General features: G+C 41.3%; 1 protein-coding gene across 1 annotated transcript in view; it reads right to left on the bottom strand.

Moving 5' to 3' along the window:
* RNF213 (ring finger protein 213) overlaps positions 1-26,370 on the bottom strand; it is a 97,585-nt gene that overhangs the window by 15,734 nt on the left and 55,481 nt on the right. Inside the window, exons 25-41 of the mRNA XM_056848648.1 lie at positions 26,138-26,277; positions 20,694-20,848; positions 19,736-19,954; positions 17,950-18,131; positions 16,608-16,728; positions 14,820-14,920; positions 12,500-12,682; positions 12,160-12,329; positions 11,965-12,067; positions 10,715-10,826; positions 9,546-9,756; positions 7,129-7,319; positions 3,621-3,743; positions 2,589-2,699; positions 2,048-2,290; positions 1,721-1,802; positions 85-119 (exon numbers count right to left, since the gene is read on the bottom strand). Of these exons, the coding sequence (XP_056704626.1) occupies positions 85-119; positions 1,721-1,802; positions 2,048-2,290; positions 2,589-2,699; positions 3,621-3,743; positions 7,129-7,319; positions 9,546-9,756; positions 10,715-10,826; positions 11,965-12,067; positions 12,160-12,329; positions 12,500-12,682; positions 14,820-14,920; positions 16,608-16,728; positions 17,950-18,131; positions 19,736-19,954; positions 20,694-20,848; positions 26,138-26,277 (2,482 nt within the window). The remainder of the gene's footprint in view (positions 1-84; positions 120-1,720; positions 1,803-2,047; positions 2,291-2,588; positions 2,700-3,620; positions 3,744-7,128; positions 7,320-9,545; positions 9,757-10,714; positions 10,827-11,964; positions 12,068-12,159; positions 12,330-12,499; positions 12,683-14,819; positions 14,921-16,607; positions 16,729-17,949; positions 18,132-19,735; positions 19,955-20,693; positions 20,849-26,137; positions 26,278-26,370) is intronic.

Below are 26,370 nucleotides of genomic sequence, written 5' to 3'. Positions count from 1 at the left end.
GGGATAGTGAAATGGTATGCAAAACAGAAGACAATTTAAAAAGACATGTACTAGACTAAACACACCACCAGTGCAGGCTCTTACCTCTCCAATAGTACAGGGGTGACCATTTGGACAAGCTGGTTAAAAATAAACAATAAATTAGTACATCGGCACTGCAAATAGGTCATAGAACATTTTTAAACTACACCCAAGCTTAGAACTCTCATTCTTACCCCAGATACCCATGGTCAAGTAGCAGACAATGGGGGTGAATCCAACCACTTTCCAAGAAGCCTTAGTGGCTCTTCCTCCAACAGAAGAAACAGATTGGAGGAAGGCTTCTCAAGGTTGAGGAAAGCTTCAAACGTTGCTTAGTGGAGTTGTAGAATACGGATACATATGATCAACCCTAAGAGTATTGAACTTGATTCAGAAAGATCTAGATTTAAATCCCCACTTAGCCATGACTCTGAGTAGGAATTTGACACTGGCTCCCATTGAGTTAGTCTTTGGCTGTTACCGCACTAGGTATTCCCAGCGATGTATTAAGAGTTTGAAAATGTTATAAAGAATACTGTTCGCAATTTCTATGTATTCCCACCGATGTATTAAGAGTTTGAAACTGTTATAAAAAATACTGTTTGCACTTTGTTTGGCTCCTTTAGCTGTGAAGACGTCTTCCAACCATTTTTTAGCCATGGCATCCAAAAACCCTTTTAAAGCGATGTTTTTTATAACATTTTCAAACTCTTAATACATCGCTGGGAATACCTAGTGCGGTAACAGCCTTTATCTCTCAGCCTAAACTATATCAGATGGCAGAGAGATTCTCTCACACTGGAGTTGTATTCTGGTTAAAATGTTGGATTAGGACCAGTAAGATCTAGGTTCAAATCCTTGCTTGCTATGAAACTTACCGAGTGACCTCAGACAGTCACTCTCTGTTTAACCTACCTCACAAGGTTGCTGTAAGGATAAAATGAATGGAGGAAAACCAGGTATGCTGGCCTGAGCGTCTCACAGGAAAGGTGAGATAAAATGGCATTAAACAAACGCATTTTTGTGAGGACAAATACGATATGCTGTGGTACTCCTAAGAGATGTACACAGTTGAACTGATGCAAATGAAAAGATTTGGTTCTGTAAAATGCTTGGGCTGGATCCTTTGCAGGAATCTTTATTTGTACACAAGAATCATCTTACTATTTGATTTTATGATGCCTGGCTCAGAAAGTACCTAAAGGCATTTCCATCTTTCCTTCTTGTGCAAAGTAGTCTCGTAAAAACTTTTACCACTCCTTCCTTTTTGTGTGAAGTGTCATTACTGTATATAAATATATGATAACATGATCAGACTTTTAAAAGGAAGCATCACACCATGTCTATGAGACTAACAGGATTATCCTGACCCAAGAAGGAGTACAGATGTCTGTAAAAAGGAAAACTAGCCTTCCCAATACTTTAGAACACATGAAGCTCCTTTATACTGAATCAGACCTTTGGTCCACCGAAGTCAATACTATCTGCTCAGACTGGCAGCACTTCTCCAAGGTCTCAAAGCAGAGAGTCTTTCACCTGAACACCTGATCCTTTTACATGGAAATGCTGGGAACTGAACCTGGGACCTTCTGCATGCCAAGCAGATGCTCTACCACTAAGCCATGACCCCTCCCTCTTCTCTCTTTCTGAAAAGCACCAGTGAAACAATGGTTCTTCCAAGATTAGGCCGAGTACTTACTATACCAATGAAGCCCTGCTGTAGCTTCCCACTTTACAGCCTGAGCCAGCAAGTCTTCTGGCATGGTGGGCAGGAAAGCATGCTGCAGAGAAAGAGATACACCTATCAAAGTTATATCGAAGTATCATTCAGTGACGCTTTTCTTAGAACAGACTTTCATCTGCCTTGGTAAGCCCCAAACACAGTTGACCCATTTGCTCTTGTAACAAAGCAGAAGCAGATATTAAAGACTAAGATGTACCTCCAGTTTCTTCAAAATGTAAGAAAATTAATGCAAGTAACATACGAATGATTTAAGGACTGAGAGATGGGTATACTGTCCCTTACCTGCATAGTGTCAGGATAAAATGCCAGATTTCTTAGAGGCTCAAGGACTCGATTCTGGCCACACAGCAAAATAGCTCCAATATGAACCACCATTTCAATTACTACCCTTTTGTGGCTGAAATCCCACGGATTCACTGTCAGGAATGGGAGACTGTTAGCCACAAGAGATTCGGCAAATGTCCCAAGTTCTGGAGAAGGAAGAACTTTGGAATTTTGTATGAACTCTTTAAGAGCTTGATATTGCTGAAATAAGAAGAAACATTATGTTACACAAAGCAAGATAATACTTTTTAGCCAGATTCAAAAGATTCATTTCACTCTTTGTATGGTCAAATATTAGAAATGCAGAAGGGGTCAATTAATGTTTAATAATAAACGAAACAGAGCCTTTCAATGGATTTCCAAATAAAAGCTGGTGGTGAAAATATTTCCTTTTCTGTATTTTCTACAACCAGCCCTTTCCTAGTCCTCCCAGTTTCACTTGCATAGTCTGGACACAAAGCCCCTTCACGCTGTCTGGCAGCAGAACAAGATACTTTACCTTCTCGGTGGGGCGAAGGCTGGAGTCCCCACATCCGTACTGAGACGTGAACTCACTGAAAATAGCCAAGAGAAAGTGAAGAGGCTGGGCAGAACTGGGGCCATTATAAACCTGGAAGAAAAAGAAACTCATGATGAAGACTGACAGGGAGGGAAAGAAAGATCACTGGCAGTAGAATTTCCCTCTTTGGCCAATAACAATAATTGATATTAGTGCAAAAGGATAATAGTAGGTCTTTTGCAAGACTCCATGTGAGTTACTAGACACAGATTTTTTTCACTTAACCACCAGTCAACATGTATCTATGTTAACAATTTGCAGCCTAATGAGGAGGGGAAGACCCCCAACTTTTGTAAAGCTTTCCTGTCTGGCCACCTGGAGACAATTTTTATACTTGCTATAGGCACTCAGGAAAGAGGATATTTTTACATCTGGATAAGACCCACTGTTTCAACCCTGTACTCAGAAACATCCAACCAACAGTAGCAGTGTATTGTGGGGGGGGGGGGTTTCTACTCATTTTCTCTGCCTCCCTATAGAGGTAAGCTCTTCCCTCAAAGTGGAATGCAATATGCTCACAGGAAGCTCAGCAACTCTGGTTATAAATGTGAGGTATACATATTTTTAATCAATTAACTAAAACAAAATGGCAGAAGGAGGAAAATGCAAACATTGCCTCTAATTATCTAAATATGGAACGCAGCAGGCTAACAATCACAGCCACTTTGCTGCCCTCGATGCTTTGGTCAACGTGCAAGTGGACTGTCGTTTGCACATTCTACCAATCCAATATTGAGTAACTGATGCACTAAGAGAAATCCTAGCACAAAATATTAGACATTTCTCTAGGCAAATGACAACTAAAAAGGCATCAACATTAAGCAAGAAAACCTATTTATCAAGCCCAGCTACAAAAAGAGAGATAGAGAAAAGAAACCAAGTTGAAACATGTTTTCTTCGCCACAGAGCAGAAGAAGGCCTGCTTTCCGGCCAATCAAAGACAACCGTGCCAGTTAGAGGACAAGGCCTTACCTTCAGGGCTGCTTCTATGCTGTCCATCTGGCCTTCTACCATGGCTTTCCCCACAGAATCACGCATCATTTTGTAGTTTTTGCCACATACCAGGAACCGATCAATCTGTCCAGGCTGATGCCTCTGAGGCCACAACACACAAAAAGTTCCACTTTTTAAAAGTGTGAATATGAAATCAGACTATAAAATAACATGATTCCTAGACTTCCAGTTAAGATTTTCCTGACAATCCCTGCTCTTCATGCCCTCACTTGCAGAGGTGAGGCAGGTGGAGACCAGAAGCACGCCTTTATCAGTGGTGGCACTTCACCCATGGAATACCCTTCCACCTGAGGCTCACCTGGTATCTATCCTACTCTCCCTTTAGGTGCTAGGTAAAATCATTTCTTTTATCCAGGCTTTTAACTAAGGGCACTGATCTTTCAGAGTTGTTTTTGTAGTCTGCTTCTAGCCTATGGCTTTATGAGGAACCTTTTAGGCTGTGAACTGTTATGTGGTGTTTTTATGCTCTGGCTGGGTTTTAATAATTTGTTAAATTTAATGATTTTGAAGTTCCTGCATGAACTTAGTCTTTAGGAGGATGAAGCTTCCCATGGAGTAACTTGGCCCAGACCAAATATTGAGGCCTTTGACACAGTGACCTCAGGCAATGCAGCCTATCCTTAAATCATCCTGGCAAACACCTTCCCCATCATTCCTTGATTCCACTATACTTGCTCAGAGCTCAGTGATAACGGGCTTACAGCATTTTATTATAAAACATTTCAAGAACAATTAGCCCCTTATTTATTAGGTGTGATGAATTCCTGTTTGCAAAATGGATCCATTCCTCAGACTTGGAAGCAAGCGAATATAGTATTAATACCAAAAGCGAATTATAGACCTATTTCATTATTGAACAATGATTATAAATTATTTGTCGCGATTTTAGCAACTAGATTAAAAAGGGTATTAAACCAAACTATACATGAAGATCAAACAGGATTTTTACCAGGAAGATTGATTAGTCAAAATGTAAGAGTGGTAATAGATCTTTTAGAATATGCTGAACAGATTACAACTCCGGTAGTTATGATATTTTTGGTTGCGGAAAAAGCGTTTCACAATGTGAATTGGCAATTTATGAAAAAACCATTAGAATGTATGGGTTTTGGAGAAAATTTTAAGACAGCCATAGAAAATGTATATACTTATCAGATGGCTAGTTTGTTGATAAATGGAATATTGTCATCACAATTTGAAATACAAAAGGGAACGAGACAAGGCTGTCCTCTTTCTCCTTTGTTGTTTATTTTAGTATTAGAAATTTTATTAAAAAGATTAGACAATCGAATGATTTAATTGGATTTCGAATAGGGAGAAATCATTATAAAATTAAAGCGTATGCAGATGACCTTGTATGTTTTTTGATAGATCCTATTGAGCAAATTGATAAGTGGAATAGAATTTTGGAGGTTTATGGAAAGCTTGCAGGTTTTAAAATAAATAAAAATAAAACTAAGCTATTGGTTAAAAATATGACTCTCTCACAACAAGAAGTATTAATTAAAAAGACAGGGTTTAATATTGAACATAAAGTTAAATATTTGGGTATATGGTTATCACCGAATAACCTTAATTTATTTCAGAGTAATTATATTAAACAATGGCAACAGATAGTAATAGATCTCAAAAATTGGGAAACAATACCATTATCATTATGGGGTAGAATTTCAGTTATCAAAATGATGGTATTGCCTAAGATGCTTTTTTTATTTCAAAACCTACCAATTTTGAAAGGAGCACAGATATTTAAAAGTTGGAAAAAAGATATTTTAAAAATTTTTATGGGGAAAGGAAAGACATAGGATAGCATATAATAACTTAGTGGAATTAAAAGAAACAGGAGGCCTGGGATTACCAGATTTGAGAATGTATTACCAAGCAGCTTGTTTTACTTGGCTAAAAAATTGGATTCTATTAGAGAATCCTAAACTATTAGAATTAGAGGGATTTAATTTGCGTTTTGGATGGCACGCATACTTATGGTATGAAAAGGAGAAAGTAAACAAATAATTTAATTCCCATATTATTAGAGATGGTTTACTTCAAATTTGGAAGAAATATAAAGGATTCTTGGAATCCAAAACCCCCAGCTGGATTAATCCAGTAGAAGCTTTTATGAAGAGAGAGTACAACTAAACCTGGATATTGATATTTATAGAGAAATTACGGATTGTAAAGAAGGGGTTTGGACACTGAAGAGTAGAGAAGAGTTAAAAATTAAAGACTGGTTTATGTATTATAAACTAAGGGATATATTTAACAAACATAATTTGAGGGGATTTAATCAAAATAAATCTAAACTAGAAATTATATTAACTAAGGGAAATAAAGGATTGATAGGAAGAATTTATAAGTTATTAATTGAAGTGAATTTAGAACAAGAAAGGATTAAATCAGTGATGGTCAAATGGATGAAGGAGTTAGGTTATAATATTGATTTGGAAATATGGGAAAACTTGTGGAAAAGGGAATACAGATTTACAATTACTAATGAAATAAAAGAAAATTTATATAAAATGTTTTATAGATGGCATATAACCCCGGTACTGCTAAGTAAAATGAAGAAAGACGATATTGGTTTATGTTGGAAGTGTGGAATCGAAAAAGGCATGTTTATGCATGTATGGTGGTTTTGTAAAAAAATCAAGAGATTTTGGAGATTAATATTAAAGGAAACTAATAACCTGATAAATATAAAAATAAAAAAGACCTCGCCTTTTGTTTATTGGGAATACCTAAAGATAATATGGATAGAGGTGACAGAGTCATATGTCAATATAGTTTTGTGGCAGCAAGAATTATAATAGCCAAAAACTGGAAGCAAGTAAATAAACCTTCAATTAAGGACTGGAGAGAGAAATTGTGGATGTACATGCAAATGGCCAAACTTACAGATTCTTTACATGGTAAAGATATGGAAGAGTTTAAAAAAACATGGTCAAAGGCCGTCGCTTTTTGGGATAAACTGGCGAAAATGAACTTTACAAGTATAGTTAATGAATTATAGATAAAATATATTGGGTTTTTTTTACAATTATAATAGTATAATGTAATTTTAAATATTGTCAAAACACTTCTCCGGGAGTCTATTGGGGGTGGGATTCACTGTTAAGGTGGGTGGTGGGTATTTGAGCACTGTGTATTTTATAATTCATATCAAATGGTGTAATACTGATTATTGTATAATGTGCTCTTTTTGTATTTTTATGTTCTTTTTTATGTTTTTTGTTATTGTATATAATTTGTTTTATTTTTTCTTATAAAAAAAATTAAAAAAGAGCTCAGTGATAACCAGATTCTGCTTATGCAACAAACCTTAATATACCAGAATCCCATTCATCTGCTTTCAAATGTTCCCCCTTAACAGATACCCCATTTGCCCCCCTCCCTGTATTAAATAACTGCCCAATAATTGACATTTAGATGTTGTAAAAGGCTGAAGATACAGATAAATTTGCACTACCAGTTGTTGCTGAATTATTTCAGTCGGAAATATCCAGTGACACTGCTGTTTCTTGGAAAGGCTCTGTGTGAACTCCAGGCCATGCTGGTTAGTGATCTTTCGGACAAGATAAATTTTATACCAGTCATTTTTACTGCAAAACTGCTTCACTTTCTGCAGGTGGATCTTCTTCTCATGTTCCTGAGAGTCATCTGCAGAGACAAAGAGAATTCTATTTCCTAACCATGCTAACCTACTGATGTTCAATATTTTGAGCAGTACCCAAGCAGCCAGAGCAATGCTTTCCGTTGCTTCACAACTGAAAGAAAGGGGCAAATAATGATAGAACCAGAAAAAAACAGGGTTGCACTTACCTGTAATTGTTGTTCATCAACGTAGCTTTTGTGCAGGCACGCATTGGTATTGCACATGCCTGCTGCAAATAGAAGTTCCTAGCTTCTAAGGAACCAAGTGGGGGGGCCCTCCCCTCCAGAGCAAGAGCACAATGGTTTTCCCATCCTGTGCTCTGAAGGAGCAATGCCCCCTTTCCCTCAGTTCCTGTTTGTCCACTATGACTCTCTTCAAATAAGGAAAAACTCTATAACAAACCAATAATATAGAAAAGAGTTTACAGTGGGGCAGAAGACAGGGAATGTGTGCTTGCACGGAAGTACAACAATGAACAACAACCTACTCAATATTTTATCCTTAGGCCTATTGTCCATAGTTGTGACATCAATCTCCAACGATGTAGCCATTTGGAACATTTGTTCGGCATATAGCTGAAGATCCTCACTGGCCGAGATGCATGGTGGGTCCTCCATCCTCTCATCTGGGGATGGTTCTGACTGGCACTCGGCGCTGTAGCTAGAAGCTGCCATTCCCTTATCCTCGCCTTCAGACTCTACGGTGATAGGATCCATGGGGAACTGCTGTTGGGGTTCCAGGCACCTTGCACTCAGTGAGCACTGTCCGTGCTGGTATTGAAAAGGGGCAGGGTCCATCATAGAACCATAGTTCTCGGACCAGTCCAGGGCATAGGCTGGGGACATATAATATGGGTGCCAAAGAGGTGGTAGTTAGTGCTGTGGCCATGGTGCTGGAACTGATAGTTCAGGTGGAAGGGAAATTGGATCCTCCCTAGGTGGCAGTGGAGCCAGTTCGATCTCCACCTCCAAAACCAATTGTGCCGATGAACTGGAATGCACAGAAGGTGTGCGGGGTGTCACCAGAATGACCTCAGGTTGTTACTGTGGTGGACCTGAGGCAGGTGGATGCAGACGCCTATGTTCTTTTGATGCTGACTTTCCTTGTGCTTTGTCTTTTTAGTTTTTATAGCCGGTGGTTCTGGGGCCCTGCAGATGATAGTGATGGAGAGAGCAATTTCCTTGGTTCTGAGGCCGGAATTGATGGAACTGAGTGTACCGATGGTGGTCAAGACTGAACCTCAGGCATGGGACCAATGGAATGGAGCGCACAGAAAGTGGTCTGGAGTGCGATTCCAACACCAGAATGGACAGAACTGACTGAACAGAGGAGGGTCTCAAGTGTGGCTTGGTACTTTGGGCAGATTTTGAGGTTTAAGCGGACGAAAGTGCCGGCTCCCACAGCATGGCCTCTAACTGCAGTTCCCTATCACTGCAGGCCTTGGGAGTCAAATTGCTGCCATGATTTGCAAGCTGATTCATTATGATCCTCTTCGAAACACATCAAACACAGGTCATGCTTGTCGGTGTGGGTCATCTTGGTGCCATATTGTGTGCATTTCTTAAAGAGGGCTTCAACTGACATTGTAGCTCACCACCCAAGTAGAGACCCAGCAGGGGCAGAGAACAGCGTGGGAAGAAGAGAAACAGTCAAGTGAGGCCATGAACCAATGGCCAGGTTAGGTAAATTAAAGTAATCTCAGACCACCAAGACTGGCTTACAGCTTTTTCTTCCTTTTTTTCCTTCTTTTCAGTGGTTTTTTTCCCCCCTTGCAGATCACCAAAAGGTGAAAAGGAAACTTCAAAGATAAGGAAGATCAACTGACAGAAGTAGATCAGTGGAGACAAATTCTAATACACTGAAAGCCTAGAAGCTCTTATCCCGCCCATGGCAAAGAAGAAAGGAGGTGCTGCTTCTCTAGAACATGTGACGGTTTAGGCAGAACAAACCATTTGCACTCCTGCTCCAGAGGGGAGGGGCACCCTCCCAGTTCCTTAGAAGCTAGAAACTTCTATCCAATGCGGGACTGCACAGAACACGAAAGATGAACTACAGAAGACATACTGCAGGTGTAACCTACAGAGCAAGTTTTTATCTAAAGCATAAAAACATAGGTTTCTTTATTCTACCAAATACTCTACACCTAGAAGGAGCTGTATCAGAAAAACTTCTCTCATATAGTAGCTCTTTGGTACGTTAGCACCTCATTTGTTTACCATCATCCCACTTACTTTCTGTTCCATGGAGTTTGTACAGCATTTCTGCAGCCCTATCCAAGCACATCCGGATGCGAGCCACTCCCTGCAAATACTCAACAGAAGCTTCCTGAGGGATATCCTGACTGGTCCACTGAAAATAGTGTTCCAGGAAGTAGCCATCATCCCTCAGAAAGGTTGCCTTGATTTCCTCAGAGGATGCTCCTGATTTTTCACATATGGAATCCTGAAAGGAGGACATTTAGTTGAAAATTATCAGTTATAACTGGAAAACACAGCTTTGAAAATCATGTTAATTACAATTGAGGGGATCAAATTAGGCGTCAAGAAAGCAAAGTGAACAGAGAATTAACCTACTGTACATCTCTAAAGGGTTTTTTTTTTGGTGTGGAGGGGGAACGTAGCTTTTATAAAAGAGCACTTTTCTGATACTCTGATGGCAGCAAAGGGTGTTGCCTTGTGCCAATTTAAGAAGCATGCCACACTTTCAAGGGTTCCTTAGGAAGAATTTACTCCATCGTCATTAAGTCTGGTAACTGCTAATTTCTTAACTGCTAACTGAAATCTTTTAAAGAATTCAGTACCATGTGTATCTAACCAGAAAACGCTCTGTAATGACCTAGAACACAAATAGCACAGTTTATGCTGATGTTTATATCAAGGCTATATACAACCTACAGTATCCATAGAACAGTGAATACTACATTCCTGACCTGACTCATAATCAACAGCTTGAAAACTATGCAATCATAATGCTGGGGAAGGGGTAGGTGGGAGTCTGGCTGGATACTAAGGAGAAAGGCCTGTTCCCTTAGCTCACTTTCCTTTACTTTCTTTCCTGTTTCCTAAGTGGTAACATTGACTAGTCTAGATCACAAGCAGCTTCTGGTCAGGTCAATTTTCTCCCTAAAAAGCTACAGTCTAGATATAACCTGAGATTTCCCACAAGTAAAAAAAGAAAATGAAAGAGCCCAAGAGGTGTGATACAGGTATTATAAGAGTGCAGATTTTTCAGACTTAAAACAAAATAAATGGTTCAAACCATTTAAAGGAGAGTAGCACACTCCGCATTTGGAAACACACATGAACAAAGGAAATATTAAGACCATGAATTTCACATGCAGTCTCCATGGGTTCCACAACTACTTTACAAAGTGCCCTGGGGGGAAAAGTGCAAGACTTACCTCAAGGCAGTTCACAAATAGTGTATAAAGTTCTGTTTTATCATCTTCTCCTAGGATCCACATTTCCACTTGTGATAAATAGTTTTGCATGTAGGCTTTCACATCATTGAAACTAAGGAAACAAATGCATCCCATTACTAAGGAACAAAGCATTTGCTTCTACTGATATTAATTGTACATTAAATAAAAAGACATTTCTAGGAAGGATGCAGTTAGGTAATGGGAGCAGGGAGAAAGAACCAGCAGAGTTTGAGAAGAAAAGGCCAAACTAGGTGTGACAGTGTCCCCGGGTCCAACCCATGGACACCAATGCCCTTTTAAAGCCTACTGAGGTGAAATATTGTCGAAGGCTTTCACGGTCAGAGTTCATTGGTTCTTGTAGGTTATCCGGGCTGTGTAACTGTGGTCTTGGTATTTTCTTTCCTGACGTTTTGCCAGCAGCTGTGGCAGGCATCTTCAGAGGAGTAACACTGAAGGACAGTGTCTCTCAGTGTCAGTTGTGTAGGAAGAGTAATATATAGTCAGAAGGGGGTTGGGTTTGAGCTGAGTCATTGTCCTGCAAAGTATTAAAGGTAATGTGCAAATCATTGTCCTGTAAGTATCAAGATAATGTGCTAATGAGGGTGTGGTATGTTAATGTGGAACCATTGTATCCTGAAGTGATCTGTTAACATATGGAATTCAAGGCTAATCTGCATGGCTATTGTGGACTGTAGTCTTTATTACTGAAAACCTCCAGACTAACAAAGACTACAGTCCACAACAGCCATGCAGATTAGCCTTGAATTCCACATGCTAACAGATCACTTCAGGATATAATGGTTCCACATTAACATACCACACCCTCATTAGCACATTATCTTGATACTTACAGGACAATGATGTGCACATTACCTTTAATACTTTGCAGGACAATGACTCAGCTCAAAACCAACCCCCTTCTGACTATATATTACTCTTCCTACACAACTGACACCGAGAGACACTGTCCTTCAGTGTTACTCCTCTGAAGATGCTTGCCACAGCTGCGGGCGAAACGTCAGGAAAGAAATACCAAGACCACGGTTACACAGCCCGGATAACCTACAAGAACCTACTGAGGCGGTTTAAAAACTCTGTGAGGGTCCAATCCTGAAGTGCCAGGAAAAGAGGAAAGCAATAATTGTATCTAGCGTAGGCATCAAGTGGCTACCTTTCAAGCAGGAGGATATATTTACCAAGTTCAAATTTCTTGATCTGACAGTTCTCACCTGTACTTCAGAAGCAGCTTTAGCACCACAGAACGGATTACAGGAGTTTTATCTACCACATCATCAAAAGGGGAAAGAGATTTCGTATGCACTCTTGGCTTTTCTGTAACAAAAAACACAACAAAACTCAGTTTAGAGAAACTGTAAAGTCAATGTATTTGGGGTAGGACAACTGAAAGGAGTAAGCAAGCATACCTTTCTGGCCTCCTCTCAAAATTTCCTTATGAGCAAACAGCAAGTTCAACAGTTCTTGGATCACAGCTTTTTCAGGAGGTTCATTGTCTTTGAAACACATTGTAGAAACCAGATCAATAAAAAAACTGTTGCAAAACTTGCGAAATTTGGAATATTTGTTGATGACATCACTGCAGGAAAAATAGGTGAAAAAATTACTTAATTAGTCAGTTGTAGAATTTGCACCGTATGTATAAGAAATACTTGGCCAAAGGGGTGATATAAAATCCTCAGAAAGAAATGACAAAGTCTCAAACTACTACCAGGGTTATAATCTGGTAGAGCAGAGATAAAGATTTACCTGAGCTTCATGGATACATTCAATGTGTAGTCATTTGGCAGGCAGGCTAGGCAGAATGGACAGATCATGTGTGCTGGTACCAACCACAGTTTGATGCAACTCTCACAAAACACATGATCACAAGGAAGGCTGACTGGATCCCTTGGATCTCCCAAGCAAATTGGACATGGCTTCAAACCATACCTGTGGATTCAAGAGCTGAAGTCAATATAAAATATATATATTTGGATTTAGTAGTTCCCTTTTTGGAACTGTTAGTTATGGAAATATGTATTTAAGAATAGAATTCAATAATGAATATGAATTATGGCAAATCTCCATGACCAGATGGGTTGCCAAATTGAATGGTACAAAACCTTTGAAGGTATTTTAAAAATTCCAAAACATTACCAATTTTATAACAAGATTTTTGAGTCTGGCTCATTGCCATCATCGTTATATGATGCTATAATTACTGTTATTCTGAAACCTGGCAAAGACTGTGCAAATTTTCAGCCTATTTCTTTGATAAATGTGGATGTTAAGATATTAAACTGCTATTCTTGCTAACAGACTCCAAAAGGTTGTTACAACTTTGGTACATATAGACCACATAGGATTTATACAAGATAGGCAAGGCTCTAACAATCTTAAGCTGGTCATTGATTTAATTGCTTTAAATAGGAGAGCGGATCAAGTTGCCATTCTTTCACTTGATGCTGAAAAGGCTTTTGACAAAATATACTGGAAATGAATCTTTGCTACATTGACTAAATTCAGTTTTCCTCATAAAGTTTTCCTCATAAATTCTAAGTGGATTAGAATTCTTTATTCATTTCCCAAATCCACAGTGCTAACAGCCCAATCCTAATGGGGGGGGGGTAGTGGATAAGAAGCAGCCGGAGATAGCGCAGCCACACCGCTTTCAGAGTCGCTTGCTGCTAAGTGCAGCAAGATGAAAAAGCAATTTTGAAGAAAACCTCGTGGAACTCTCCATGGAGTTCCTCAGCGTACCTCTGCCTTTTGCAGGTATAACTCGGTGCTTGCAGAAAGGGCGTTCTCGGGCCAAAAAGGTTCTGCCCCAGGGAATGCCCCCTTTGATGCCAGAGCAAGCCCCTGCTTGCTCTGGTGAGATTGTGCTGCCGGTGAGATTGTGCTGATGCCAGAGCATGGTGCTGCCGTGCAGCTCCCCAGAGCCAGGGTAAGTGCCCCTGTGCCGGAGTTTGTGCCACTTTAGCCGATACAAGTGGCAGGCACTAACACCAGCATGGAGGTCACACCGGCTCCTTTCCCCTTCCCCCCCACTGCAATGGCATATTTTTCACACTTGAGAGGGGAGCTAGACAAGGTTGCCCTCTTTCTCCTCTTATTACGATTTATGTTTGAAACCTCTGGCTTATGCGATTAGACAAAAAAAAATAATACTCATGGCTTTATACATTAACTTCTTGGAATTTAAAATTCTTTATGCAGATGATTTTTTATTATTTATTTTGGAACCTCAGTCTTCCATTCCTGCCTTAATGAATATGATTAATACCCTTTGGAGACTTAACTGGATATTCAATTAACTAGAAAAATCTGAGGTGGTGCTACTGGGAGACAATATATCACAGAGTGTATTTGCCTATGGAAAATTTTCGGTGGTGCCCAGATGTCATTACTTATCTTAATACTGATTCCCAGAGATATTATGCATCTGCTTATGCTAAATATTAACAAGCTAATTGCTGATAAATCTTTAGATTTAGACTGATGTCTCTAAGGGACAAAGTAAATACACTCAAAATGAATATTATACCTAGGATTATTTCTATTTTATGTGCAATTCCTTTCTATATACCTTGCATATATATAGTAATAAAGTTACTACTTTGTTTTGGAAATTTATGTGGGGTTCCTCATCGCCTCACATTTCTTTAAAGAGGATGCAACTTTCATTTAATGAAGGAGGATTTGATTTCCCTGATCTTAGTTTATATCATCAGGCATACCTGTTAACTTGTACTAATTACTGGGATCTCTTCTTGCAGTTGGACTATCCGTCTTGGGCTCGTTTGGAGGCTCCTTGTCTAATCCAACCATGCTCTGCTTACCACAGCAGGAAATCCCATGCTTTGGATCTTCAGGTGAAACTGAAGAGTCTTAGGAGACTGAATGGATGTGACTATGTCCATAACAGAAAACGTTTCTAGGAATTTGTTTTTAATCCTGTTTCTCAGGACACTGGATTGTTTATAAGCCCACATTCTTTACAGCTTCAGGTAACATACTAAACTACTAAACTGGGGTTCTAAGAACAAGACAAACTGGAAAAGAACTCATTCCAAAAAGGTATTACCTGCAACTTGCTAAACTGACTTCTTCCTTGCATTGGCACAGTACCTTCATCACTGCAGTGAATGTTTTATGCGTTTTAATGTCAGAATCCCACTGGAAACACTGCAAAGAACAATCCTGTCATTCTCTAGGCAAGAGTAAAGGCAATATCCTCAAATATAACCACATAACCACAACTCTAAGCTTTATAGTAACTGTAAAGTTCTGCAGATCTATTAATTTATTGAGACGGGTTTTCACAAACCAGATAGATAAGCTTTCTGACCAGCTTCACTGTGTTCACTGTTTTTAGTACAGGAGTTTTTAAAGTTGTTTTGACTGTTTTCTTGTTGAGTGCTAGTTGACTTGAGAGAGGAGAAGCAGCTTATGTACTTTAAAAAGTAACACAACAGCAGTTCCCCCTATGTGCTGTAGTGGATCTTTCGACTCAAGCCAAATAAAAAATGCACCCGTTAAAGCTCTGATCAATCCTAATGACAGAATAATTACAGCCAAGTCATCACTGCCTGCACCAACTTCTGGAAGAATTGAGCAAGCTCCTGTCCTCAGTAGCTCATATACAGTGAATCCCCTTCACAGTATTTGCTCTCCAGTTACTTTGCCCTGTGCTCAGAAGCAAGGAGAGAACCTGGTGCTGCTACTACCACCAGAAGCTGCATTCAAAGTGTTTTGGCCACCAGTACTTCACTATACTAGTTCTGTTCCTTGATCTTTTGAAACATAAAGGGTGAACAAGAGCAAATGCTAAAAGACTGTGCGGGCCCCAAGTGAGAATTTAGAAAGGCAAGAATATCAGTGTTTTCTCAATGGCTGGAAGAACAGCTTGAAAATGTATACAATTACCATTAGCAACTATACAGTACTGGGGACACGATCAGATGAGCAGTAGTCAAAATTGGGTCTTTAGCATCCTGCCCCTCACCTGCCTCTGGATCCTAGCTCTACAGAGCGTCCTTTCTCAAATTCCTTATAGATATAGATTTAATCAATGCGTAATCCACATCAAAGTCTAGGGTCGAGTACCTATCAAAAGGAAAGTGAAGGGCCACCTACAGATTAGGTGGATGCTCCTGCCCACTTGAATCGCGGTGGAGGGGATTGGCAGGCTAGAATCAAAACTGGCTCCCTTGTGCTTTCAAAGGCTCCTCATCTGTGGCCAGCATGGCAGAGGCTGGGGTGATCTGATAGACTCCTGTCTCCACTGAGGCCTTGGGGATGGGGGAGGAGCTCCTGTCAGGCTCTTTTGGCAGCTGGGGCACCGGCTGTTCCCACAACCTTGGGAGCTGGTGTGGATATCTGCAGGAGGAGTTCCGGCATTTCCCTGATCTGAGGAGCCAGCACAAACATACCATCTGCCCGAGAAGTGAATGGTCTGGTGGCCGGGGACTCAGCCTAACACTTCCTACTCTAGCTAGGCATTGTAGCAGAATGTGCTGGAGAGCTGCTGGGGTGGGCAGCTGCCATGTGTAATTCTTTTTGAAGTGCTTGGGCATCTTGTCGACCTACACTCTTTGTCTTGCCCTTCCTCTCTAGGCTACTTTGACTGTTGAAGAGCTGCAAAAGTTCCCAGTGAGTGGGAGATCTGGAGCGGTTTTTCAGTGCTTTGTTACTCCCATGATTCTTCATGGACCCACAATTTATTTATAATTCATGTATAATTTCTTGGTATTTGGTTACTTTGGTCAGAACAGACACAGCACTCATCTTAAGGTTAACAGAGCAATCCTAAGCATATTTCAAATGGAAAAATAAGTCCCAAAGATTTACTAAACAAGAATAGGATTCTTACTTTGCCAAGAAGTAAAGTGAACTTCTTTACCCGATCCTGCATCTCTGGCATAACTGTTTCTACTCCAAGAAGCACATGTTCCACAAAGAGGGACACTGAGAACACCCGATTCCACTGACTCCTGTGTGAAAGACAAAACACAGTGAGAACTCAATTAAAAATGAGAATAGTGTGGTGAAATACCTTCCACCCCCAAAGTCTAGTACCAAAATTTACAACCCCACAGGGTAATGATGTCACACTCTGTGCAGGCACAGAAGCTATAAGGGGCTCCTTTCTGGTTAGCAGGAGGAAAGCTGAAAAACAAGTTGGTATGAATCACCGCCTTAGTGCAGAGCTGTTCTATGCCACAGAAATGCAGATGACCCTCACCAAAGTGGACCTTGAGGTGAGGGTGGGCCTTCTGGCAGACAGGAAGAGAAGGAGGGTCTAATGGGGGAGGGGAGGAAGGAAGCAAAATAAAGCTTTACAGTTTATTGAGGCAGGTGGCCATTTTATACACCTTCAAGAGGAAGGAGTCCATCTCAATTCAGATCCCCAAATACTGAAACCAAAGTAATGGATCAGCCAAAATGAATGCAACTTAAGATCTGAACAGTCTCTCTGTTATTAACATGATAGAGATAAGCTTTTAGATTTACAGAGAGTGGAAATGAGTTTATACCTATTTTAATTTTTCCTTGCTTATGCGGTGTGCTTTTAATTTACTTATTGAACTTCTTTTCATTTTAACTATAGTCTGATCTCTGTGAACTATATTAAGCCCAGTTTGGTCTACACTTAACAGCTCTCCCTCCCTCCCCATTCACACTTCTGTTAAGCCCTACTTGCCTAGAGAGCTCCCATAGACTAGTTTCCTCTGTCACAATCTGTAGAGGCAGAGAGGATGAAAGAGATGCACAAGTGGAGGAAGAAAAGCTATGTTGGACACCAGCGGCTGAAGACCTAGAGTAGCTGAATAGCTTACTTATTCTCTTGTGGCTCAGAAACAGGTACTGGCAAGGCCAGTCAGTAGAAAGGTGAATACCAGACTGGGGAATACAAGTAATTGCACAGCAATCTGACCTATTGTATTACCCAGAGTTCTTAATTCCTTTCAGCTGGCACTCATCTACAAATCTTTAACTTTTGGTACATGTAGGTAAGTCGTGTAAAATGCTATATAAAGCCCCCATAAAAGACAAAGGACCTCCCAGATCTGAGGCGTGTGCAACTGATTCAGACCCCCTGTAATCAAGGTGAGGGCTTGTGCTTGGCAAGCAGGGAAACACGGATGCAGAGCCACCCCCATACAAACAGCATCCCTACACTCTGAAGTCCTTACTTGGCCTCTGTGACCTACCTGACTTGCTGGAGAAGGAGGTCACATAGACCAGCATTGCTTTTTAAGTCGTTTGCTGTACACACAAGTTCAATTGGCATCTGAAGATTCTTCACCAGCCGCAGCCATATCTGTGGCTTGCATTTCAACAGTTTTCCTTCCAACATTTCAGTGCAGGCCAGGGCAGCTAGCACATCCAGTACCTACGCATAGACAAGGTTTTATTACTAACCTCACTGTTTCACTTACTAACAGTAAGGAAATTAGATTAAATATATTATATTTTATTTTGTTTTCTTAAATGGAGTGATCTCTAGAGGCCTTTGAATTCTGAAGCCCTCACCTCTTAATGAAATGGACCATGCCCTCAGCTGCACTTACACCTTTCTTTTTCCCAGTTCCATAATTAGATTGACTCTTCTCAGCCTCAGTGACCACAACTGGCTTCTTTCTGACATGTCCCTTTGTTTCCCCATCTCTCAATTGAACAGAACAACATTCCTTAAGCAACTCTTTAAGATCCATTTTCCTCCCTTGTACGTTACTTATACTAATCCTTGTTGAGTTTCTTCTTACTGTTTTCAGCCTAATGTATTAATTTATCAAGGAATTCATTACAATTCCATCTTTCAGTGTTTGTAATGTTCCCTGCACTATGTTACAAATTCCATAGAGGTATCCATGTTTGTTTGTTGCAGCAAAAACAAAAACCAGGCTTCTGGCATCTTACAGATGAACAGATTTATTCTAAGGTCAGCTTTCATGTGCTAAAGCTCATCTCAAGTGCATCAGCCAGCTAACACAGGAGGGAGGGATAGTGCCATAGTTCAGCAGTACACCATCTACTTTGCAAGCAGAAAGTCATAGGTTCAATCCCTGGCATTTCCACCTAGAAACTCGGGTACCAGGTGATGTGAAAGACCCCTTCCAACAACCCAGGGGAGCTACTGCCACTTTCAGTACACAGCACTGACTCTGACAGGAATACTTCTTGCCTTTCATGGCATTTTAACCTCTCTTTTTGCTGTGTACATTCCACTGATTGAGATGCCACTTCCTTCATCTAGCTTATGAAAACTTATGCTTCAAATATATGTTAATCTTTCAAGAGCCACAAGACTCTACCTTTCTTATTCGAAGTATAATTTCCACACTTCTTATAATTGTGGCAAATGCTCAATATATACACATCAGGAGATTTATATGTATGCAGTGTCAGCCATGCAAGTGATGAAGTGCACACGAGCAAAGGAAGTTTTCTGTGTTTTCCAATAAAAAGGCATGCATAAATGAAAACAACAGTTCTCAAAATTGTGGGCTGTGACCCAAAGGGTGGGTCATGACTCTAGCGGGTAGTTTAAAAACCCCAAGCCTCTGAACTCAGAGAGGATGTTCTGGGATCCCCTCCTCACAGCAATGGGAAAAGGAGAAGAGGGCTGACCCACTGTTCACCTTCCTTTGCCCCTCCATTCATTTCTAAGAGTTTGGTCCCCTCCCACATGCCAACAGTGCAGAAGGCAATGTGCGCCCCGCTCCCTATGTCTGCTGCCACCTGAACCTGCACTGCTGGCAGCATGCAGCACTACAGTGACATGACCCTAAAAAGTTTAGAGGTGGGTCTTATTTCAAAAAGTTTGAGAACCACTGCCATAAGGACTGCAGCAGACACCTACTTTATTACATATATGTCTTCCAACATTGCCACAAAAGGATCAGCACTTCCCCTAATACTTAAGATTATGCAAAGAAAGTAGAACCATTAGAAGAGGCACGCATTTAGTTACACTACATTGAGTATCAAAATTACCATCTGGTGATGTGGGATGTTGCCTCCTTTCCCAGCATGGCTGGTTAGAGCATTGATTATATCAGGGTGCACAGCAAGAATCCTTGAGAAGTTCTGTAGTCGACCCCTAAACTGATAGTAACCAAGGTGGATCCAGGGGAGGGGCAGCACATTCTGGTCTGCACTGGAAGAGGCTGCCTTCATTTCTTCAATACATGATAACAGGGCCATTTGGAGAAACTGGAAATTGAAACACAAGTCTAATTCATTTTCATAATCACATGCCCAGCTGTAAAATTGTTAATTTTAAAAAAGGCTTTAAAATCTCAATAAAGTCGCAATCAATCATAATGTTGTAATATCTACACTCTCTTATGCAGATGAGGCTTTTTAGGATAAAAAGTTAACTCATTCAAGAAAAACCAAATTCTTGATATTGGATTGGTAAACAGCCTCAGTGATAGCTGCCTACCAGCCTTAACCTGATGACGCTTGTGTTCTGTACAGATGCTACAGCACACAACTCCTGGGCATTCTATAATTGACACATACTTTGTCCCAAGCACTTAATCAACTCTTGTTACAATACTGACATTTTTTTAGCATTCATGCTCGCTCGCTTGAATGCCGCCCCTTCAGTGGTGTTAAATGGAAAATATGGCAATTTACCTTATTCAGATAGGCTTTGTCCATGTGATCTGAAGAGAGTGGGTTCATTATCCCATATATGATGTTGGAATGCCCCCCATATAATTCCTATCACAATCAATGGATTACCGCTACCTTAATCAAATTACCTGCCACCGTAACAAAAGATAAAATAGTCCCCTTTTTGCTGGCAGATAAAGACCCAAAAACAACATTGTCGGTAGCCAAGTATCGATCCACCATATTTTCCTTAAAGAAATAGGCTCCCCTTTTACTGCTCAAGACCTTTTGGTCAAGGGAGTTTGAATGAAAGAAGGAAAGGAATACTGACGTTTAATTCTTTATAAGAAGATACACCCATTGTCAGGAGGATGAAGTCCCTGAGGTAACAGTGGAAGAGAGTGTCCCTCTCTTTTTCAGAGAGCTCAGCAAGATATTCCCCAAGTGGCGTCTTCTGAAAGATGTCAATAAACTTTTCTTTGTGGCCTGTAAAATGGGAGAATGCAGTTAGATGAGAATTTCCGTTGCTACATCTCTTATCTCATCATCCACAACACTGGGTGCTGCTTCCTTGCTTTAAGTGGCTAGAGTTAAGACTCTATAGGGTACGCCAAGTTTTACATATGAATATTAGATAGTTAGCAAGAGAAAAGGAAAGTCAGCAGACACAGGCAAAAAATCTCTGCATTTTAGTCCCATAAACAACTGATAAGTAAAGGATAGTTATAACCCGTACTTCTTGGAGGATTTGCAACACATGTTTTAGCAGGACCTTTTGCCTCATAAAACACAGCTGCACTTATCTGTAACTGTTGTTAATTGAAGTCTTTGGTACAGACACACATTTCGGGACTATACTTGCACAGGTCTGTCATCGGTAGAAGTTTCTAGCCTCCTAGATACAATGGGGGGGCGCCTCTCCCCTTCGGAGAGAGCGGGATGGCTTTTTCCGCCAAAACTGTCACATGCTCTGAGGGGGAGGGCGCCCCTTCCCTCCTTAGTTCCTGGATGCCGCCATAAGCTCCTAGAAAAACCAATCAAGATACAGGAAGAGAGCTCACAGCGGGGCAGGAAGGGAGGGAATGTGTGTCTGCACCGAAGACTTTGATGAACAACAGTTACAGGTAAGTGCAACTCTGTTTTCATCTTCAGTCTTTAGTGCGGCCCCACATTTGGGATTTTAGCAAGCTATCACAGTAGGAGGTGGGGAGGCGATCCTACCGCAACAATGACTGCAGTACAGCTTCAGTACATTGCGGTACACTTCATCCTCCTTTCTTGCTCGCAGGTCCAGAGCATAGTCCTTCACGAACGTGTCCCCAGCCAATCAGGCAGCAGCTCTGCAGATGTCAGCCAAAATAATCCTGCAGTGAAAGGCTGCAGATGAACCCTGAGCACGTGCAGAATGGGCTGTAACTTCCAGGGGGTAAGGCTTCCCCGCAGCCCAGTATGCAGAACAAATGGCAGCCACCACCCACCTGGATATAGTCTGGGAAGAAGCAGCCTTTCCCTTATTCAGACCAGCATATCAAATAAATAATGTTTTATCCCTTCTAAAGGCCTTCGTTCTGTCTAAGTAATACAAGAGGGCCTTCCGAACATCTCAAGTATGCAGAACCCTCTCAGCCTCATGAGAAGGGTCAGGGAAGAATACCGGTAAGGTAATGGACTGGCCCAAATTAAACCTTGACACAATCTTAGGGAGAAAATCTAGGCCAGGGTATAAAACTACCCTCTCAGCATATATTTTCAAGAAGGGACTGTCAGATCTCAGGGCCGCAAGCTCACTTACTCTTCTAATGGATGTGATGGCTAATAGAAAAGCAACCTTCTTGGAAAGCATCCCCAGTGGACATTCTCGTAATGGCTCAAAGGGAGGTCCCATAAGCTGAGACAAAACTAGAGAGAGAGAGACCATTGGAAAACTAACTTTGGCAATGGTGGAAACATATTTAACAAACCTTTCATATAACATTTTGACAATTTTCTTTCCTGACGTTTCGCCAGCAGCTGTGGCAGGCATCTTCAGAGTAGTAACACTGAAGGACAGTGTCTCTCAGTGTCAAGTGTGTAGGAAGAGTCAGAGAGGGGTTGGGTTTGAGCTGAGTACTGTCCTGCAGACGTAATGTGCTAATCATTGTCCTGTAAGTATCAAGATAATGTACTAATGAGAGTGTGGTATGTTAATATGGAAGCATTGTATCCTGAAATGATCTGGTAATGTGTGAAATCCAAAACTAATCTGCATGGCTATTGTTGACTGTAGCCTTTGTTAGTCTGGAGGTTTTTCAGGGCAGGAAGCCAAGCCTTATTCATTTTGTCATGGTAGGCCGAAATTGCCACTAGGTGTAGCTTAACAGAAGAGACAGTTAAACTACTGCATGCTAAGGATAATAGATAGTCCAACACTAACGGCACTAGGATAGGTAAAAGGGGAAACACTGTGAATTTTAGACCAAGTCTCAAATATATCCCATTTCCTAGAATAGGAATATTGTGTAGACAGCTTCCTAGCCTGAATCAGAACTTCCTGGATCTCACGGGGCAATCCTACATCCTGGGGCGTAAGAGCCAGGCTGTCAGATGTAACCTCTCGACATTGTGGTGGAACAACACCCCCCACATCAGTAGGTCTGGTTCCAGAGGAAGCAGAATATGCTTTGAGCCCGCTAGTCTGAACAGTTCTGTGGACCAAATCTGACGGGGCCAGAACAGGGCTATTAAGATGCAATGAGATCGGTCTGCCACAATCTTGCCCAACAACTGAGAAAGCTACAATGCCAGGGGAGTTTGCATACAGTCTGCTCAAGATTTTATCCTTGGGACTGTTGTCAGAAGTAGAAATGTCAATGTCAAGTGCCTTGGCCATCCTAATCATTTGTTCTCCATGCAGGCACAAATCATCATTGGGGGAGGATGGTTCCTGGTTGCCCACCTTCTCACCAGGAGACATCTCAGACATTGCTTCCAAGCTGTAAGTGGAAGCACCCAAATCCTCTTCACCAAGTTCAGATTCAGCGTAAGATGACAGATGGGTGAAGGGCTGGTGCAAAGTGGGAGCCATTGGTTCTGAGATCTGTTTCAAGGGTCTCCCAGACAAGTCCAAGCCTCTTTGTTGGCAAAACTTCATCCACCTCTGGATGTGTTATGGTGATAACAGCACAGGAGGGGCTTGGACAGGATGCAACCAAGAAGCAGCACCTTGGAGTGAAGGAGCAGCCTGTGGCTCCAAAACCTCCAGTACCAAACCTTCTATGTCTGGATCAGAAAAGGAATGCTGTGGAGAATCTGAGTGCAGAGATGGTGCCTTGTTGGGTGGATCTAAACAGACCTCCGGAACAGGGCTCAGGACTAAGCGCCTAGCATCCCTCTTCTCCTTCTTGGAGGACTTATCCTTCTCTTTGTGCTTTAACTTGGAACAAAAACAACACCTTTATTGGCATATGTTTGCAATAGTGTGCAAAACTATGACTAAACAAAGTCAAAATTTAAATTCTTGGAGCCTCATAGCCAGTTGCAAAAATTTTGCTAGCCTGTCTATAGTGGCAGTTTTTTGTCCGGAAAGACATAGTTGTACCTTGCACTTGTCCGAAGCTCCATTCCAATTAACTAAGAGTGGGCTAAGAAGTTTGGCTTGAATGTCAGCCTTAAAAGGGCAATACAGAAAAGGATGCTGTAATGATTCTACACATCTCAGTCTGCAAGGACAGAGTCCATTTATGTATGGGGTTCTCTGAACCCTCCCTAATAGCACAGCTGAGGGTAGAACATTAATCCTTGTTCTATGTTGCTATGGCTCTACGTTGCTGTGGGTTGGTCAGGTGGTAGAAATAGAATGCTGGGCCAGCCAAAGATGGTGAAATCCCCAGATATAACGGACAACAGGTTTTCCTGGCTGCACAATTAAGTCCTTGGAGTTCTATATCTAGAATCCGGCATTTTATGGTTTTATATGCAGATGTTTCAGAAGCCAATGCAAGCAAGTCAAGAAAGTTTGTCAAGGAAAGTCTTCCCTGGATCACTGTGCTACCCTCATCCATCTAGCCAACAAATACAGAGTGGGAGACGTGGCACCAAGTTACATGCTACCTTTTTAGATCTTAAAGGGGCTTTTGACTCTATCCCCAGAGATCTCCTGTGAGATACGTTACTTAAAATGTGCTTTAACTTCTGCTTTTTCGCAGAAGGTCCTGAGGTATGTTGACTTGCAGAGGATGGTCTATGGCACTTTGCACCCATCAATTCCACAGCTGACAGAACAGAGATCAAGGTCCCCAGAACCACAGGAACCAAACTGGAGGTGCTCGGACCCGTCGGAACCGATACCAAAGTCTCTGAAACTGATGGGAGCCCTGGATCTTTCTGGAACTGTCGAAACCGAAGGCAACACAGTAGTTGGTTTTGACAAAGTGACCAGCATGGATCTGACCGATGAGGTCTCAGTCTGTGTTTCTGTCAAAGACAGAGTGGAGGCCGATTGGACCGAGGCTGGTCTTTGCTGCGTTCCAACCTGAATGGAGACCAACTTCAGAGTCTTCTCCCACACGGCAGCCTTCAGGCAAAAAACTCGGCTTTTTGGGGTGAATTTCAGGCAGATGGTACAAGCCTGAACATTGTGCACTTCCCCCAGGCAAAGTAAGCACTCCTCATGTTCATCAGTATAAGGCACGTTGGTGTTACATCGAGTGCACTTCTTGAAAAATGCCTTAGAAGCCATCATGGCCTGGAGACCTGCAGCCACGGCCTATGCTGATGGTCAGGGGAGGGTTAAGGAGGTTAGGTCAGCCAAAGCTACGTCAAACCTTTAGAGAAACACGTTGGCAAAGAAGAAATGCCCTGACAATGACCAATGGAGAAGATATGGAGAAAGAAATGCTCCAGAACTAACTCGTTTGCAGCGAAGAGGAAGAAACGCCCACACACAACAGTGGCAGAAAAAGGAACTGAGGAGGAAAGGGGTGGCCCCCCTCAGAGCACATGATGGATTTGGTGGGAAAAGCCATCCTGGTTGCTCCAAGGGGGAGGGGCACCCGTTGTATCTCGGAGGCTAGAAACTTCTACCAATGGCAGGTCTGCGCAAGCGCAGTCCCCAAATATGGGGCTGCACTGAAGATGAACAAGTTGCTCCAGGTTATTTCCTTATTAGCTTTTGGAAACAGAAAACAAAAGCTACTCTCTGTATTATTCACTTGAACACGAGAGAGGAAGGCCAGTGAAAGCCAGAGGCAGACAGTGTGCATTTGGTGAGGCATGACTAAAGATCAGTCCGTGTGATAGATAATAAGTACAGGCTTGCTTTCTCCTTTACTGTATTTATATGGATTGAGATTTAAGCAGGTTTTTAATTAAATAAAACCAGTTTACATCTTTATTTAGACAACTGCTACACCACCTCTCAATGAAACCTACCCAAAACATAAATAATAAAAATATAAAACACCATAAATAATTAAAACCCAGCCACAGCACAAAACACTGAGAAGCTTAAAATGAGTCATGCTCAGTACTTAGGCTAAAAGCAGACTATAAAAATGATGTTAACAGACCAAGACTTAATTAAAAGCCTAGATAAAATGAAATATTTTGACTGGGTATCTGAAAGAGGCATGGGCTTTGAGCCCACTTATTAGGAGAAAATGGGGTATAAATATTTTAAATAAATAAAAATAAAAAGCAGCATCAGAAAGGGATTGCACCTTTACAGTCCCCTCAAATCAGTCTGAAGTGTACTAATAGGCTTTCCCCACACCTGCTGCACTCTCACTGTATTCTCACCTTTATCGCCAGTGATGTACCGAGCTTGAGCCCAAAGGTCTTCCAAATAATCTTTTATCCTCCAGCTGAAGGGCATTTCATTGACAGCAGTCACACTTCCCTGAAAGCAACTCTGCACCAAAATTGTTTCAGTCTGAGAGCTGGAGAAGATACAGGGAAAATGTGTTCAGCAAACTTGGTGTGTCCTCTACCAAGCAGGAAGCTTAGTGTATCATTTCAGACGTTTCAGCATG

Source organism: Euleptes europaea, chromosome 1, assembly GCF_029931775.1.
Source record: "Euleptes europaea isolate rEulEur1 chromosome 1, rEulEur1.hap1, whole genome shotgun sequence".
In the NCBI taxonomy this organism is placed as follows: domain Eukaryota; kingdom Metazoa; phylum Chordata; class Lepidosauria; order Squamata; family Sphaerodactylidae; genus Euleptes; species Euleptes europaea.
The sequence above is the reverse complement of the archived record's forward strand: the minus strand, read 5'-3'. Positions and strand labels throughout refer to the sequence as shown.